Here is a 17,941-nt window from a genome sequence, read left to right on the forward strand (position 1 = left end):
TTTTGGTGTAGTAAGTACACTGGCTTTTAGATCTTTGCATTCTGAGAGTCTCTTCCTTAACTGCTTGAGTGTCTGTGTGATAGGCATTGTCATGTTTGTTGTACCTGGCAAAGCATATGCAAAATGCTGCAGTGGGTATGAGTATTATGTCTACTAGGCAGAGTTGTAAATTCCTGCACAAGATGGGAGGTAACCAGGGTACAGCCTTCGGATGCTGAGGTATTTCAGAGCACATGATCAAGAGCTACTGAAGTTAATGCTGCCAAGTCAAGTATTCTCTTAAGCATGGAATCTCAGCAGAGCAGGAGGAAGATGATGTTTTGCAACATAACAGCCCTTTCAGCCTGTCCTCCTTATCACCTGCAAGGGTCTGAAAGGGCAGGAGTAACACTTCGAGTATCACTTGCTGTCTTCCCTCCTTGTGCATTTTCAGGGTTGTGGGGTTTTTTTTTCCACTTTACAAGCACAGAGGGAGATGAAATAGTCTGGACTTCTGTTTTAAAACAGACCACCAGATATCTGTGGCCTTTAATTCACTTGGTGCTGTACAAGTTAAAGAAAAGCAGCTTTTGAGTAGGCAAGCCCTGATTCTTTTAAGGTAAAGCATCTATTGCTGTTCTAGAGAGCAAACGTTTGCTTAGCGAATGTCTGAATTGACTGCTGAACAAGTCCACATACAGTTTCTTCAGTCTCTGAGGTGCACTGTAGCTTTCAAGCAAGGATGATAATGTTAGAAGTAGGAAAATATATGCTTCATTTTTCTAAGAGATTTTTGAATTAATTTTCCTGGTGTTCAGAAAAATCATTCAACAGTCAAACTATCCCAAGTCGTTTTTATTCTTTAATGAAAACTGGAAAAGCCTAGATAAAAATGCTGTGTAACCAAAAATGTTATTTCTGTAATTAAAAATTGTAAACTAGTTTGGTTGTTGTTTTTTTTTTTTTTTTATGAAACAGTTATCACCAGCTAGCTCTGCATCATGTGTTTTCAGTCTGTCCCACCTACTTGATTTTCAAAGTCCAGATCCACGATGAAGCCAGCAGCTGTGTTTCATTTTGGAAGAAAAGTCAGAGAGGGTGTCACTTGTAGGGCTAAGGCCTGAAACTCTTATAAGACCTAGAGTTTTTACCTAGAAGTCCTATTGATGTCACCAAGAATTTGCTTGAGCAGTGAATGACTAAGTCCCAAAGACAGACCATGGAGCTTGGCTCAAGAAGAGTGTTGGGCAACTAAATACCATGTAACAATTGAGGAAAACATGAAGGTTTCATTCCCATGCAGGTCCTTGAATTGATAGGAAACTACTTCCAACAAAATGTTTTAATCATTAATTGCCTCTGGTTAAGCCCAACAGTACACTCAGGGCTGTGTAAGAGGCAGAATACAGATGGTCAGTCTTCTAAAGCTCCAGAATTTAACACAGTCCATAGCTCTGCTCATCTTAATTTCTTTGCAGAGTGAGGCTTATCTTACTCAACCCTGACTGCCATTACCAGTATGTCCAGTACTGGCCACTCAAGTCCAGCGTGCAGCAGCTAAGATGACCAGCTCTGCTCCCAAACTCACATGAGCCCTTTCTCTGCTGAGCCTGGTTGACACATCCCATCTCATCACATGCCTACTGACTCCAGTTGGTGGAAGGTTCCTGTTTGTTCCTGCCTGATGTTGCCCACTTACTTGCAGGAGATAAGTAGTGGAGAACAAGAAGCCACTCCATCTTTGTGTTCTTTGGATCAGTAGTGTAGAGAGCAGGTAGTCCCCGAACACTTGTTTGCTGTCCTTGCACATGGACCTTTAAAGTGTCGTGAGCAAAAAGAGTGGCATTCCTTTAGCTCTATAGAGTCAAGTCAGTACACCAACCTGTCATAATATAGGTCGTAACTTGTTGCTGGTGAGAGTCACTAGAAAATTATTTCCTTCCACTCTCGGAGAGGAAGGAGGAGTGTGAGTCAGAAAGGATTGTGTCTGAGGTCCATTGCTTTGGCAGCAGCGTATCTTACGTACCACCTTTTGCTTAGTTCTGTGCCTACACTTGCAATTCAGCTCTAATAATATTAGGAGCTAACATAATGCAATTGCATGTATTAACGAATTAGTCACTATAAGCATTTTCATATTAAGAATTTCAGAAAAGAAAGCCAGTGACAATAAAAGGAAACATCAGTCATATTTTGGTGGTAAATTGCTGGAAGTTCTGTACCATATGTCTCTGTTGACTTCATCACTTTGCCTCCCTCACAGGCAGGACGTAATGGGCTTGGGTTTTTTATTCCTCTTGTGAATCTAATAACACTACCTACTGTGTTTTGTTTTGTTTTTTTAAACAGGAAATTCCAATGAACTTTGTGGATCCAAAGGAATATGATATTCCAGGCTTAGTGCGTAAGAATCGCTACAAAACAATTCTCCCAAGTAAGTTTCCTGCTGTTTAAGTCACTGAGGCAGGGTGGTTTATCCCACATGCTGAAGGGCTTTGCACTTTCTTTTCCAAAATGCATCATGTGCTGTCACTACCATGTATTGTCCAAAGGCCATATTTATGAAGCAGCAACATGGCTTCAAAGCATAAATCAAATTTCAGAAGAGGTACAGAGCATGAAGAACCTAAGATTCACTGAACATCAGCAGCACTTAGGTATTTGAGTCAATAGAATTGCATCTTTTGGTGCTGCTTAAAAATTCTATCCAAGAACTTGGTGTGTTTATTCAGATGTTACTTAATGGTTTCTTTGATTAAACTCTTTAGAAGGACTAAATTCTAGCAATGTTATTTTCCTGACTGATGTGTTTCTCAGATCATGCCACAAATGCAAACTGAGAATATAGGTAGCTGGCCTGATGCCGTTAAGATGATACAGAAAATCAGAATCGTTTTTCTTTTCTATTACACTATTATTTGCAGCCAGGAGTAGGAGTTTTGAGAAATATTTTGGTACAAATTTTTGCAAGTGTCATCATTTTCCCCTGTGTCATACTTAAAGTTACTTTGACAAGTGATACGATTAGATGTCATACCTCTTTTTTTGCTCTAAGCCATTGTTGGAAGATGTCACTGCTAGCCGCAGATGCTCTATTTGCAAAGCCCAAAAGGTTTAGTGTCAGGTTAGCACAGATAAGTGCAGAAAAGTCAAAAGTGTCCTCAGCTATACCTGTTATTTTATTTAACGAGCATGGATTGGAAATTATTCCAGAAGAGACTTTTTTATCTAGACATGCAACTCCAGCAGCTGCAGCCAATGATCTGATGTGTGCAACCCTCCTGATGACTTTGTACTCCACCTTAGATGAGAAGTATAAAAACATTCAGCCACGTTTCACCATTTCTGTGCTAATGATGGACGTGAATCGTTCAAGTATTAATTCACTGTTTTTGCTGGAAAGGGAAGATTGCAAAAGTGGGTAGTGATTTCACATTCCCAAACTGCTAGATTTTAAAGTGATATATGTATTCTAAATTTGGTATCTAATGTGTACTTTGAGATCTGGATCCATTTTAAATATCGTATATTGGATGTTTAAATTGAACCATCAGGATTGCTGCCATTTTGAACACCCTGTTCCAGAGTTGTAAACAGATGCCAGTTGGTCCACTACCATATATTTTTAAGAATGATTACTCAGTGGGTTAATTATTTGCTGCAAACTTCATCTCAGACATATGGGTATCAGCTAGCAGGCATTGTTGTCGCTTTGACCTCTCCAGATAACTAATTTCTACCCTACCGTGCAGATATTGCCAAGTTGGGTGGGAGTGCTGATCTGCTGGTGGGTAGGAAGGCTCTGCAGAGGGACCTGGACAGGCTGGATCAATGGGCCAAGGCCAACTGTATGAGGTTCAACAAGACTAAGCACCAGGTCTTGTACTTGGGTCACAACAACCCCATGCAACACTACAGGCTTGGGGAAAAGTGGCTGGAAAGCTGCGCCGCAGAGAAGGACCTGGGGGTGCTGGTCGACAGCCAGCTGAACATGAGCCAGCAGTGTGCCCAGGTGGCCAAGAAGGCCAACAGCATCCTGGCTTGTATCAGGAATAGTGTGGCCAGCAGGAGCAGGGAAGTGATTGTGCCCCTGTACTCGGCACTGGTGAGGCCGCACCTTGAATACTGTATTCAGTTTTGGGCCCAGAGTACAAGACACTGAGTTGCTGGAGCGTGTCCAGAGAAGGGCAACAAAGCTGGTGAAGGGTCTGGAGAGCAAGTCTTCTGCAGAGCAGCTGAAGGAACTGGGGTTGTTTATCCTGGAGAAGAGGAGGCTGAGGGGAGACCTCACTCTCTACAAGTACAACCTGAAGGGAGGTCATAGCGAGGTGGATGTTAATCTCTTCCCCCAAGTTACTAGCATTAGGACAAGAGGAAACAGCCTCAAGTTGCACCAGAGGAGGTTTAGATTGGATATTAGGAAGAATTTCTTCACCAAAAGGGTTGTCAAGTGTTGGAACAGGCTGCTCAGGGAAGTGGTTGAGTCACCATGCCTGGAGGTATTTAAAAGCTATGTAGATGTATCACTTCTAGGGACACGGTTTAGTGACGGACTTTGCAGTGTTAGGTTAACGGTTGGACTTGATGATCCTAGAGGTCTTTTCCAACTTAAATGATTCTATGATTCTGCACCTCCAAGGATTAACAAGCTTATTCCAAGACCATTATGATCTGGATATTTTTTATGAATTAATTCCTAAACTAGTAACCTCTGTGCAACTTTATCCCTGGCTGTGACCAAAGGATGGCTTGATATTGCTGAGGAAAGAGGGCAGACTGTTCACTTTTATCGAACTACCTCCATTTCAAAGGGCTTGGTGCCATTAGTAAAGACGCTAACAAGGAGAGCTAAACATCCCCTTTGTGCTTCAAAGCCAAGGACCCTGGTAAACTGTCCATGCACAAGTAGGAGAGGAAACCAGATGTAAGATGAGTGAGAGTCCAGTGCTTTTCAGGATTTGACCATCCACTGACTTTTTTGTTTCTGAGCTGACCAAATGTAGCCTATGCTGCCTTGAGTATCTACCTAGCGTTCCTCCAAGGTTTAGCTACAGAAACCAGTAATGTCAGGAACTGCTGAACAAGCTGCAATAGGGCAGACTCAGACAACTGATTATCATAAGGAACAGCAAATGCTTAATTACCGAACTAGAGTCAAAACTAAAACCTGAACTTAAAAAGTAACTAAAATTCCCTTACCAGCTGCATCGCCAGAAGCAATCTAGGCAGTTATCGAAAGGTAAGTAGTCACTTAACATCATGTTGAGTTACTTGCAACCCTAGAGTTGATTGTAGTAAGTGAGAGACAGGATAATAGTCTGTAATGAATCTCACTTATATTTCTTTTGTAGTAAATTCTTTTTGCAGATTCTCCAATTTTGCTGTTAGTAGTAAAATGGCTTGGAAGGTACCTTTTGATGGCAGAAGTGTGCTTTTGGGGAAAATGCTAAGCCATTGGCTTTTCCAACTGCCAGCAGAGGTTGATTTGGATATTTCATGACTACAAATTTGCTTGCAGATAGTCCTCTTCTGGGAATGAGTCCTGTGGCATTTCCTGGAAAATTATGACTTTTCTCTAAGATCTTTGGAGGCACTTTTTGAATATATAGAAAAGCATGTTCTTGTTATAGAATTCCAGAGATGGCAAGAACTTATTGGAACACGTTGTATATCAATCTCATTGAATCCTTTTCTGAAAAGTAACGTCTAGACAGACTTTTAAAATTTCTCTATAGGTCTCTTTCTTTTACACTATTTTAAGTTATGCAAGACATTTCAGTTAAATTTAGTGAGTTCCTCTAAGATGTCAGTCATAGTATCAACACAAAATGGCCATAAAAGAGACTGTGCAAAAAATAGCTGACATACCGTTTGATTTCTTAGAGATACAGATTACTACTGCTTTTTTAAAGGCATGGTGTCTTTGAACCTGGCCTGTGCACTGTTTTGTCCTGGGAGAAATGTTTTCTTTAAGAGTAGGATTTGATTTTTCTTAAATGCCTCTCTATTGAAAATTACAAATTCATACTGCAAATTCTTACATTAAAGTCTTGTTATGATTTTATTTTTTTTTAAAGAGGAGTTATTCAGGTTTATATACTTGTATAGAGATGCAATTCAGTTTCAGTTACACTTTCTGCAAAACTGTGCACATTCTTGTATTAACAATGCATTAATAGGTCTCTTATATGAAATAAGGTTGAACATACAACCTTAATAAATGTAAATACTATATTAAAAGGAAAATCACAAGCCAAGTATTAGAGGTTAAAGTAAAAGCATATTCTGAATAATATTTTAATATTTGTGGATACAGCAATAAAAAAGTCTACAGTGAAAAGTAACTCAACTTCTACTGCAGTTGAAGAATACTAAAAGAAGCTTGTGCTTACAAGTCGGTGGCACCTGTTGATAGAGTTCTTCAGATCCATTTTATTTCTCCCTTAAGACCCACCATGAAATGGACATGTCGTGGTTCAGCCTCAGTCAGCAACTAAACACCACGCAGCCGCTCGCTCATTCCCCCCACCCCTGTGGGACAGGGGAGAGAATCAGAAGAGCAAAAGCACAAAAAAACCCCCACTTGTGGGTTGAGATAAGAACGGGTTAATAATTGCAACCAAATAATAATTATAATAATAATTATTATGATAATATAATAAAAAGGAAAGGGGGAAAAAGGAAAAAAAAAAACCAGAAACAGAAACACAAACGATACAACTGCTCACCACCTGCCAACTGATGCTGCCCGTCCCCAAGCCACGATTGCTGCCTCCCTCCCCTGGCCAGCTCCTCCCAGTTAACATACTGGACATGATGTTACATGATATGGAATATCCCTTTGGTCAGTTTGAATCTGCTCTCTCAGCTGTGCCCCCTCCCCTCCTGGCTTCTTGTGCACCCTGCAGACCAGGGGAGGCTAGAAAGGTCCTTGACTAGTACAAGCACTACCCAGCAACAACCAAAACATTGGTGTGTTATCAACATTGTTTTCATACTAAGTTCAAAGCACAGCAGTATGCCAGCTGCAGTGAAGAAAATTAACTCTATCCCAGCTAAAACCATGACAGGACAATATACTCTTACTGCTGTTATTAGTGGGGAAAAATCATGTAATTGTTACTCAGACTTCATCAGGCTCCATGGATGACTGCATAAAACCCAGGCAAAGGGACTCCATGCAAGGGGTCTAACTACCCAATCCAGTGACATTTGAATAAACATATGGCAACCAGTGTCACCTTTATCATGGTATGACATGTCGTAGGCTACCAGGATTACTGATTAAAAAGCAGATTTTATCTCTTGTCTCACCATTTCCCCAGCACTAGAGATGCGAGCAAAGTTGAGCAGGAGGGAACTGTATTAGAGAGGCACTTGCTGGTTTCAGTACTTCTGTGCTACAAAACAGTATCTTTGTTAATATCTTTGCTTTGCAGATTGTGATTCTGTTATTACATAATGGATAACATTAATCCATTCTGAGGACAGTGTTTCATGCCAAGTCTGTGTTTGTAGTACTGCTGATGTTACTGTGTGCTTGGTTAGTCCTTTGTGCTTTACCCAATGTCACACTATTGCATATTTTTTATTTTGTTCTGTTTTTTAAGCAGGCCGGATTTTTTTATGAAGAAGTCATCTGTGGTTTGTTTTTAATATTCTCCTGTTGGTATACGGTGGTGTTGCTTGCTGAGGCCTCTGTCAGAAGGATGTTTCTCGTCAATGATAAACTGTGTAGTACTGGTGAAAGTGAATGAACGTGGTCCTGTGTCAGCTCCCATTAAAGTCAGTGGAACAGCTCCCATTGACTTCAGTGGGAATTGGACTGAACTTATCAGGTGGAATAATGTTTTAATTTCTCTTATTAAAACAAGAATGATGCTTCGTAAACAGCTCCAATGAGGGAGACTCAAGTATTGAAGAGGCTTATGCAAAGTACAAGAGAATGTTAATATTCTTTAATTTCTCTTTAACCATTATATTTGTTAATAGCACATCTTGGAGTTTAGTTCACTGCAAGGCAAAACAGGGAAAGAGTTATTGTCTGGCTTGCCTGTGTGAAGGGGATGTATGTTTATGGTTTGGGAGAAAAGCTGCTTGCTGTCATTTCACAAACAATATTCTAATGTCTTACAAGCCAGAATGAGTCTGTTGACCTAACAAATTGAGAAATGATTTATTGGAGCAGAAAACTGCTTTTCCAGAGTCACTGCAGGGCACTGACTTTGCAACAGGAACAATTAAGCAGGCTTCAGAGAGTGGGTAAAATAATCAGAAGAAGCCAAATTACCCCAACTACCTTTTTCTTTTTTTATGGTAACATTTTAACATGGGAGCTCTCCAAGGCCACTCACATCTGTTGTGATGGCCATGAATGCATGTAAATGCCTCGATGTACAAAATAATCTCGTGTCTTTGTTTCTTGCCTCTGAGCAACTGCTAAACTAGTCCTTATCTCTTTACACCTTTCAGATCCTCACAGCAGAGTGTGCCTTACCTCAGCTGATCAGGACGACCCCCTTAGCTCTTACATCAATGCTAACTACATCAGGGTAAGAGCTCAGTAGTACAATGTGTCTGCCTAGCCTCTATCAGCCACTGTTAATGTAAACAGAATTGCAACATCCACTGGCTTTTAAAGGCATCATAGTGGAACTGATTGCTCTTCTCTCCTGCTTATATTAACTGAAAACCAAATCTCAAAGTGCAACTGTACAGGTTCAGACCAGACAAAACCACAATTCTGCATTTCTTGATGCAAATTGCTTGTCAGCTGGCCTGAGCAAGGCACTGGATAATAAGCCTGAATAAGGCTGTTGACCTAGCCAGAGTCATCTCAAGGCTGTTGGACACTCATTGCTATAATTACATGAGTCCATATTGTGTCATTGTTCCGTGTACACATGTGCAGGAGAGAGAGAGGGGAAGAACCGATGCTGTGGAGTCACCACTCCAACCAGTGGTAGCACTCTGTTTTAAAGACTGAACCTTCAAGGTTGTGGTGGTCATCCCTGTTAAAATTGATCTCTTGTTGTTTTGTTGGCAGGGCTATGGAGGAGAGGAAAAGGTTTATATTGCTACTCAGGGACCAATAGTTAATACTGTCAGTGATTTCTGGAGAATGGTGTGGCAGGAGCGTTCTCCCATCATTGTCATGATTACCAATATAGAAGAGATGAATGAGGTAATGGTGTTACATATAGCCTGTATTTTTATCTGTACTCTAGCAGCTATTTTCAGCATAGATGTAAGCCAGCAAACAGAACTTGGTTCAGTGGCCTGAGCAATCAGAGCCAGCATTAAATACTTCAGGCTCAGAGGTGACGTGGGCTTCTCTTTCAGTTCAGTTTACTTTAAGTCTTGTTTTTCTGTCTGATCTGTCTGACTTAGCCTACTGCTGGTTTTGCCATTTTCCCTCTCCCAGCCAACCTGAAACCTCTCTAAACCCATCTTTATTTGCAGACACTCTTTCATGTTCTCTCTAAAGTAATCACATCCAATAGTACCCCATAACTACTAAGGCTGAATATCTTATCAGCAGAGTTGGTGCATTTATTACGATTCAGCATCTATAACCACATTTCATTGAGGCTGTCCCCGACTTATGAAAGATGCTAGTTACAATAACCAACAACAAGAGCTGGTTTGGATATGGAAGACCTTTTCCTGAATGCATCTACAAAATGCTTTTGAAAAATTGAAATTAAGATGCTGAAATTTTCTATTCACCACCTACTTCCAAAAATTGAACTGTCATGGTGTTTCTGCTAATCCACCTAACATGATACCTGGACTTTAGTAAAGCCGATGATACTGTCTCCCACAGTATCCTAGAGAAGCTGGCGGCTCATGGCTTGGACAGGCGTACCCTTCGTTGGGTAGAAAACTGGCTGAATGGCTGAGCCCAGAGAGTTGTGGTGAATGGAGCTAAATCCAGTTGGCAGCCGGTCACGACCAGGGTTCCCCAGGGCTCAGTGTTGGGACCAGTTCTGTTTAATATCTTTATCAATGATCTGGACGAGGGGATCGAGTGCACCCTCAGTCAGTTTGCAGGTGACACCAAGTTGGGTGGGAGTGCTGATCTGCTGGTGGGTAGGAAGGCTCTGCAGAGGGACCTGGACAGGCTGGATCAATGGGCCAAGGCCAACTGTATGAGGTTCAACAAGACTAAGCACCAGGTCTTGTACTTGGGTCACAACAACCCCATGCAACACTACAGGCTTGGGGAAAAGTGGCTGGAAAGCTGCGCCGCAGAGAAGGACCTGGGGGTGCTGGTCGACAGCCAGCTGAACATGAGCCAGCAGTGTGCCCAGGTGGCCAAGAAGGCCAACAGCATCCTGGCTTGTATCAGGAATAGCGTGGCCAGCAGGAGCAGGGAAGTGATTGTGCCCCTGTACTCGGCACTGGTGAGGCCGCACCTTGAATACTGTATTCAGTTTTGGGCCCAGAGTACAAGACACTGAGTTGCTGGAGCGTGTCCAGAGAAGGGCAACAAAGCTGGTGAAGGGTCTGGAGAGCAAGTCTTCTGCAGAGCAGCTGAAGGAACTGGGGTTGTTTATCCTGGAGAAGAGGAGGCTGAGGGGAGACATAATTGCTCTCTACAACTACCTGAAAGGTGGTAGTGAGGTGGGTGTCAGTCTTCTCCCAAGTTACTAGCGATAGAATGAGAGGAAACGGCTTTAAGCTGCATCAGGGAAGGTTTAGATTGGATATTAGGAAGAATTTCTTTACAGAGAGAGTGGTCAGGCATTGGAACAGGCTGCCTGGGGAAGTAGCTGAGTGACCATCCCTGGAGGTATTTAAGAGACAAGTAGGCATGGCACTTAAGGGCATGGTTTAGGAGACAGGGTAGCATTGGGCTGACAGTTGGACTTGATGATCCTAGAGGTCTTTTCCAACCTTAATGATTCTATAATTCTATGATTTTTCTTGCAGTTTAAAATACTGCTGCCCCCCAGCTGTTCATTACTTGCCTGCTGAAATATTTTCCCCATAGCAGACTTACAAGAACCATGTGCCTGGGCTTTGGTTCACAGACAGGTAGCTGAGCTTAAGTCTGCCTTTATTGGCAGTGTATGATGTGAGGAAGTCGTCTGGGCATGTGTTGGGCTCTGTATCCCTCCTCACCAAGGTGTAGTGGAGAGATCCAAATGGTGTTTCTGAAGCCACAGCAGCAATATTTGTCAAAGCTTGTCCCTGAGAACCCATTAGTCATTTAGGTGAGAGAATTTCCATTGGAGAAGAGGCTTTAGACACTTACAAGCCCTAGAATATGGGCATACCTCTGTCATACACACAGTTATAATAGCTTAACCTCTAGCTGGGAGCTTAGTGCCCATAATTAGGCATGTGCACAAACCTTTAGCCTTCCCCAGTTGTGAAGTAAATTTAACCTTGGATTTTCATGAAAAAAAGACAGAACAAGGCAGACACAGAATTGTCATGCTTTGCAAGTTAAAAATGGTCAGTTGTTATAGCCATCTGGTTGGACGCATACTGTCAAGGCATTGCTGATGCAAAGTACGATATGCAGCTGATCTAATGTTTTGTTTGCACTAACATTTTAAACTCACATCTGCCTCTATCTGAGAGGCAGCTCGTTAATCAGAGTTGCCAGTATGGCAAGTAAGATGTTAATATGTCATGACACAGTGTACCAGAATTATTTAAGGACTTAGAAGTTTAAAGATGATGCAGAGGAAATATTGGTCCTGAATGATATATCTGGTGATAAGTTCTTCCACTATAGTTTTCATAGCAAGATTGTATAACAGGAATGTAAATTAACCTTTACATCTGAATTTCCTCTTATCCACACTGACCAAGTATTGCACCCATCATATCAGTCTTGGGAAAGCAGTGCACTGCAGTGCTGATGCGCTATATAACTGGAGCTTGCTACAGCCTATATATCATATCAAAGCTGCTGAGTCTTTTCTGATACCTTTTGTGTCAAAAATTAAACGGTGTCAGGAATCTCAGCCATAAATATAGGGTAAGTCCTTTCACGTAAATGTCTCCTATATTCATTCCCTTTCTTCCATAACATTTACATTAATATACGAATAACAGGACTCAGAAGTACGTAGATTCAAAACCAAAACCTTTGTTCAGCAATGATGCTAGTAACAGGGGCTTTGTATTCCTCCTCAGTGCAATGACTTTGCTAATGTGAGTATTAAAAGCTCTGTATCTCAGCCCTCTGTCACATCTAATCTGAACTGACAGACAGCCCACAGAAATGAGTGGGCAATCTTACTCCACTCCTTTAAGCAGAGCAACGTCTGTGCCTATTGATAGCTGCTAGCGCTCTTGACAATTTTTACAATGGATTCTGCAGTTTAAGAGGAGAAAAAGAAAAAATGCAATCTGCGTAAATAATTTCACAGAGAGACAGTGGGCTGCATTCCCAGTGGGTTATTAACTGATGCACTATGCAGATGGAACAACACCGATTCTCCCACACAGAAATTTTGACTCGGTAACTTTGCAAGATACTTTTCCGTTGTTAGTCTGACGTGAAATTATTTTTTATTATTTTGATGGGGGAGAGCAAAATTATTTAACTTGCTTCTTTCAGGATCGTGTACTGCTATGTAAAAGAGGAAGCTTACAAGCATCATCTTTAAGTGGGTTTGTCCAATAGCAGATTCTTATTCTCCTGTGATAACGGGATTACTTCTTCCATTATCACAAGGGAGCCTTTTTCTCAGGCCCTGCCTTGTTCATGTCATTCCTTGTCCATGACCTAGTTCAGGCACCATGTTGAAGTGCTTGTCTCTTCCTTTGCATGTTGATTAGGTTAAAGAGAAACTGCATGCCAAAACCCACAGTCTTTTTCAGGCCTCCTTCCAGGGTAGGAGCGCTTACAGATTCTCACCTACTCATGACTAGTATATCAGTACCACAATGTAGATTTGCAAATGAACACTAGTTTCTCCTTCTCTAATTGTCAGGTTGTGCTGGCTTCATCTCTGACTGCTCTTTGGCAAAACCAAATGTTGTAGTCTAATAGGTCTCACAGCTTCCTTTTAGATTCTTAGCTTTAAAAGATTCTCAGTATCCATTTAAAGTGGATTTTGGTACATAATCTAATTCCCAAAAATATCCCCAGTTGTGTTCTTTTGCACAAAAATCTATGCAAATGATCATCTTATCATTGACCCTTTGGTCAATGGTCTCTGAGTATAAAAAATAGAAAAGATGTATTTTGTGTTTCCATATCAGTGTATATACACTTCAGAAATATTGGTAACTAGTGTATATTATACTAATCATTATTATCTTAAGAAAAGGATTAATCTAAAAACACAGGCACATGGCCACTAGCCTTTCTAATGAACCTTCAAACTGCTCATCAGTTGGATAAAGATAAATAAGGATGTGTGTATTCAAAAATATTGGTTAGTTATGACTTGATCTGTGCATTTTTAATCATGCAGTCAGGCTATTATGAATGCAGCAAAAAATCACCTGAAAATGTGGTCCCTGTTTTGAAAGTGAAAACTTGTACTTAGTATAGAAACAACATTCATTCGTATTTATCTATGCATGTGCTATATCCAATTTCAGAGGAGTAAAAATGAACCTCCCTTGATATCTGTTTAACTAGATTTATTTTGTATTGCTCACAGAAATGCACAGAATATTGGCCAGAGGAGCAGGTCACCTATGAAGGAATAGAAATCACAGTCAACCAAGTCATACAAGCAGACGACTACCGTTTAAGGCTCATCACCCTAAAGGTAAATCATTCTAATGTACTTAGAGTAATTTAGCTGTCTTAACCCTTAAATGGAGATGTTCATGGAGGGTTGTGTAGAAATCTTCTGCACAGCGTACTGCTGTACAAATATAACTTCTCATTACTGAAGTTGTCATAGCTTTGCCCAGTTTGCTAACATATAAAAGCTACAGTAAAATAAGCAGTCAGAGATTTTTACTGTATATATACACTCTGAAAGCTACCAGGCCAATTGTAGCAGTACAGGGTTCAGTCAGTGGAAGGAACCAGTGACTCATTCTCTGCCTGTATCTTCTGTGTTGACTGGTGATTTAGAGTGACAGGTTAGCTCGCGGATGGCTTCTTACCAGCCTTTCCAAGTCAGACAGGCAGCACTTGTAGAATTCAAAGGCTTGTTTATTCTTTGGGCCATGGACTTAGGCAAAGGGTTACTATTACTAACAGGGAACTTCTACCTGCATGACATCTTACATAATTTGTAGTATGGCAAGACCCCGAAGAAATATTTAGATTGTGCTTCTTGTCTTTTTATGATCATTATTAGGATGCTGTCAGACTGCTGGATACCCACCAGCTGGTTACACCTAAGGTGACTTGTGCTACTAACAATAAGTGGGGGAGTTGAGAACCGAGCAAAAGGCTTTTTAATTTTGCTTACCTGTTTTTAGTTTCTTTCAGCAGTGGGACTGCTGCTCTGCTTGGCACTTGTTAGTGTTGTGGTAACACCACTTCTGTTCACCATGGCTGAAGCCATTTTAATAGGTACCATGCTAATTTATTCTTTGAGAGATTTGGCTGTCTTGACTTTGAAGATGCTTTAAGGCATCATTCCACTCCAAGACACTAAAACTGTTGATGACCTTTAAAAACACTTTCACCACAGCATTCTCCATGCTTACATTTCTGAACGTTAGTATCTTTCCAGCTAACTGTATATGTAGTTTTACATTCTGTCTTCTTGTGGATGGGGAGTTTAAACAGAGGTTTAATTTTTTTAGTACTTAAATGCTACTTAGTCTAAAGTACCAGAATCCTATTTTACAACTGTTTTCGTTGCTAGGTTCTAGAATCTCAAGCTACATGTTTTAATTAGAACAGTCTATTTATTAAACTTTTATACATCTTTCATCTACGAGATCTACCTCTGACCTCAGTATAATGCCATAGTTTCTTTCCGAGCTGGAAAAACTCTCCTTTTATCTAATCAGTTTCAGTTCTCTTCAGCCATATGCTAACAGGCAGAAAGCCAGCATATGAAATCCCATGTCTGGATTGAGAGTGTGGAAAGTCTGTCACTCATGCTTTTGGCAAAGGCAGCAAGGACAAAATCACACTCCCTGACAAGTGGGAAGTAAGGAATATTTACAAGTGTGTTACAGACTTGCAGAGGTCTTAAACATAATTTATCCAAAACACTACAGTGCAGCAGCAAGATAAAACACAGATTAATTCTGCTGGAATGTTGATATCTAACAGAACCAGTAACTTCTGAGTTACTATGATAAAACAAAATTTCCTCAATAAAAAAAACTACACTGTCTGCCAGAAGAGTTTTTCATAATTGTTTTAAATTGTTAAATACAACATTTTAATATTAGTGAATAATGCAATTTTTTTTTTCAGCTTGACATTAACTTTAGAGATTTAGGTTGAAATGTTCGATGTTCTCCCCACCCCCCAAACAAAAAAACACTTTCCCTCTATATTTATGGAAGGAAATTTGATTCTTTCCCTGAGGAAGGATCGTTCTTCTCAGGAAGGTAATAGGCAGTTCCATCTTCAGATGGGAGTTGCAAGGGAGTGGCTTTTAATATCAATATTGTAGTAGTATATCCAAAAAACAATCTTTCTTACAGGTGTTGCACAAAACAAAGAAACAGTCCTGAAGAGCTTATATACAACAATTCAAGCATAATAAGCCATACTCCCATCTCACAAGTACCTTTCAAGCTAATACTCTGTAGAATGTTTTCTTCCACAGCAACCTCTCAGAGTTCTCCCAAATTCTCTTATCCCTGCTCAGCTCTTCTGTAAGTGATCTTCCATAAGTGAAGCTCTCCATGTTAGAGAAGGAGCTTCAGAATTTAGAGTCAAATATGAATGTATCTCTTTTGTTTACAAAACTGTGGATCCCACAGGGGGAAAAAAAACCCCAACAACCAGCAAACTGAAAGCCAGATTATTTGTCAGGGCATATCCAGTATGTTCAGGCACTAACAGAAAGAAAAGAATAGCTAGGGTAGCAGAGTACAGCAAATTGATAAGGAAAGAAATATAGATACAACACACTTTTCCCAATCATAGCCAGGAAAGACATTTTGTCTCTCACAAATCATAGAATAGTTTGGGTTGGATGGGTCCTTTTAAAGGTCATCTAGTCCAACTGCCATAAGATAGAATAGGAAATTATAGGAAAGCCTTTATTGGACATACATGTCTCCAAGGATGTAGTTCCTTCCCTACTTAAATGACTTGATAATTGATTATTTACTTTAAGCTCATCCCAGTTTGTTTTTCAGTTCAATAGTGCTTTTGTTTTCATTACTAATGGGTCAGTGTCTCTTTTATATCACCCACAAGTGTCAGGGGGTAAACTGCTGAGTTCTAGAGCTGAAATAAAGATTCCATTTATTAGGTTACCATTGCCTAGAGCTGTACATTTGTCATTTAATAGCAGTAGTGAGTACTGGCTCCAGACCATATGCATGTTAAATGACTTAGTAGCGAAAGCTAGAGAAGCCATGAATTGACTCCTCTTTTCCCTTAAACAGCAGTGGTCAGAAGTATATGATACCACCAGCAGCAATACAGGATTACTGCATGTGTTACAGAGTGGACTGTTGTACTTTTCTCAGAATAGGGGACTGCATTTGACAAGCTTTAGGAATTTGGAAAATGCTCAGGTAATAGGGCAAGGCTTGTTTTCCTTTCTCAAAGGAACTTGCCAGCATCTAGCCACCGATTCATAATCCCAGCCTCAGCTACAGCATACATGATGGTAGACCTCAAACCATCAAATCTTGCCTACTTCTATGTGTTCCCAAGGAAGCACCAATAGAGCATATTTTGTTAAAGTCAAAGCAGAAGTGCACAGAGCCACAGAAGTCAGGGTTCTCTAAGCAGAAGTGTAAAGCTGGTAACAGTGTAGATAACACTAAAAACATTCAGAGTTCATCATTAGAACTTCAGCTCTGTTCTGTTTCTGTCAAGTGAGTGACTTTATGCAGTGATTCATGCTTTTCTTCAGATGACTCTTATCTTTTACTTTTCTCTCAGTATTGTTGACAACATTTTTATTATAATTTTTCACAACCCACTTAAGAATCCAGTGTTCATAACTTCTGTGGCTCATACATAGTCACACATTCAAAAGCGACTGTGTATGTTCATGTTTTGGAGCAGTGTTGAAATTTGATTGGATGTACCATAGCGAGTTGAAGTACTGTTCATGACAACGAGTTATGCTTTCTTGACCAGAACATTCTCTCACTAAGGTAAATAACCTAAAGCCGGGCTCTGTGCTATGATAGCAAGGCTCTCTTTTCCTAAACTGAGCTAAATATACCATTAAGGTTCTTATGGCTATGCTTCAATGAACACTTTAAACCCAATATGAGCTGGAACAGCAACTAAATGAAGCTCAGCTTCCCTTTGTCCAGCTCTCTTGTTCCTACCCTTATGCCATCTCCCGTGTGCCCACACAAGTGTTTATGTGACTGGTAAGCTAAAGGGGGAAACTTACTGATCTGTCTGAAAATTAATCTAGCATGAGCAAGAAAAATAAAAACCTAGATTGCTTCCCCAGTCTAGTTCACTGTGAAGCTATGGAAAAGCTTTGTCAACCCATGAGAAGGATGGAAACTGGCACAACCACAGAGCACTTTTAACATCCGGTGACTGACGGTCATAGGGGCTTAGGAGTACAGGTGACAGAAACTATTTCCAGATATTTGTGTCTGACTCTTTAGAAAGAGGTGAATTTGTTCACTTTTTCCTCCCCTCTTAAACTCAGCCAGCCATGTGTTTAAGGGAAGGTTGTGGAAACTAACACTTCTGTTCTCGGACCTTTTGAAGACATTTGCTTAGCCCTATGCCAGCTGGCTTATGTAATGGCTGAAAGGTTCCGTGAGCTCCATGTTACTATTTGGCACCTTTAGAAATCAGGCAGAAGGATGTCACTTTGAACACACAAAATCAGAAGTACGCAGTGCTACTTGG

At 40.6% G+C, this 17,941-nt stretch overlaps 1 protein-coding gene across 16 annotated transcripts in view; it reads left to right on the forward strand.

Annotated features, from left to right (window-relative positions):
* The window catches only part of PTPN5 (protein tyrosine phosphatase non-receptor type 5), a 90,249-nt gene that overhangs the window by 62,943 nt on the left and 9,365 nt on the right, over positions 1-17,941 (forward strand). For 15 of the 16 annotated variants that reach the window (XM_064452556.1, XM_064452553.1, XM_064452558.1 and 12 more), the window contains 4 exons: positions 2,329-2,413; positions 8,452-8,531; positions 9,026-9,163; positions 13,614-13,724. In XM_064452556.1, the coding sequence (XP_064308626.1) occupies positions 2,329-2,413; positions 8,452-8,531; positions 9,026-9,163; positions 13,614-13,724 (414 nt within the window). The remainder of the gene's footprint in view (positions 1-2,328; positions 2,414-8,451; positions 8,532-9,025; positions 9,164-13,613; positions 13,725-17,941) is intronic. The other variant, XM_064452565.1, reaches the window with a different exon arrangement.

This window comes from Phalacrocorax carbo, chromosome 5 (assembly GCF_963921805.1).
Source record: "Phalacrocorax carbo chromosome 5, bPhaCar2.1, whole genome shotgun sequence".
Lineage (NCBI taxonomy): Eukaryota > Metazoa > Chordata > Aves > Suliformes > Phalacrocoracidae > Phalacrocorax > Phalacrocorax carbo.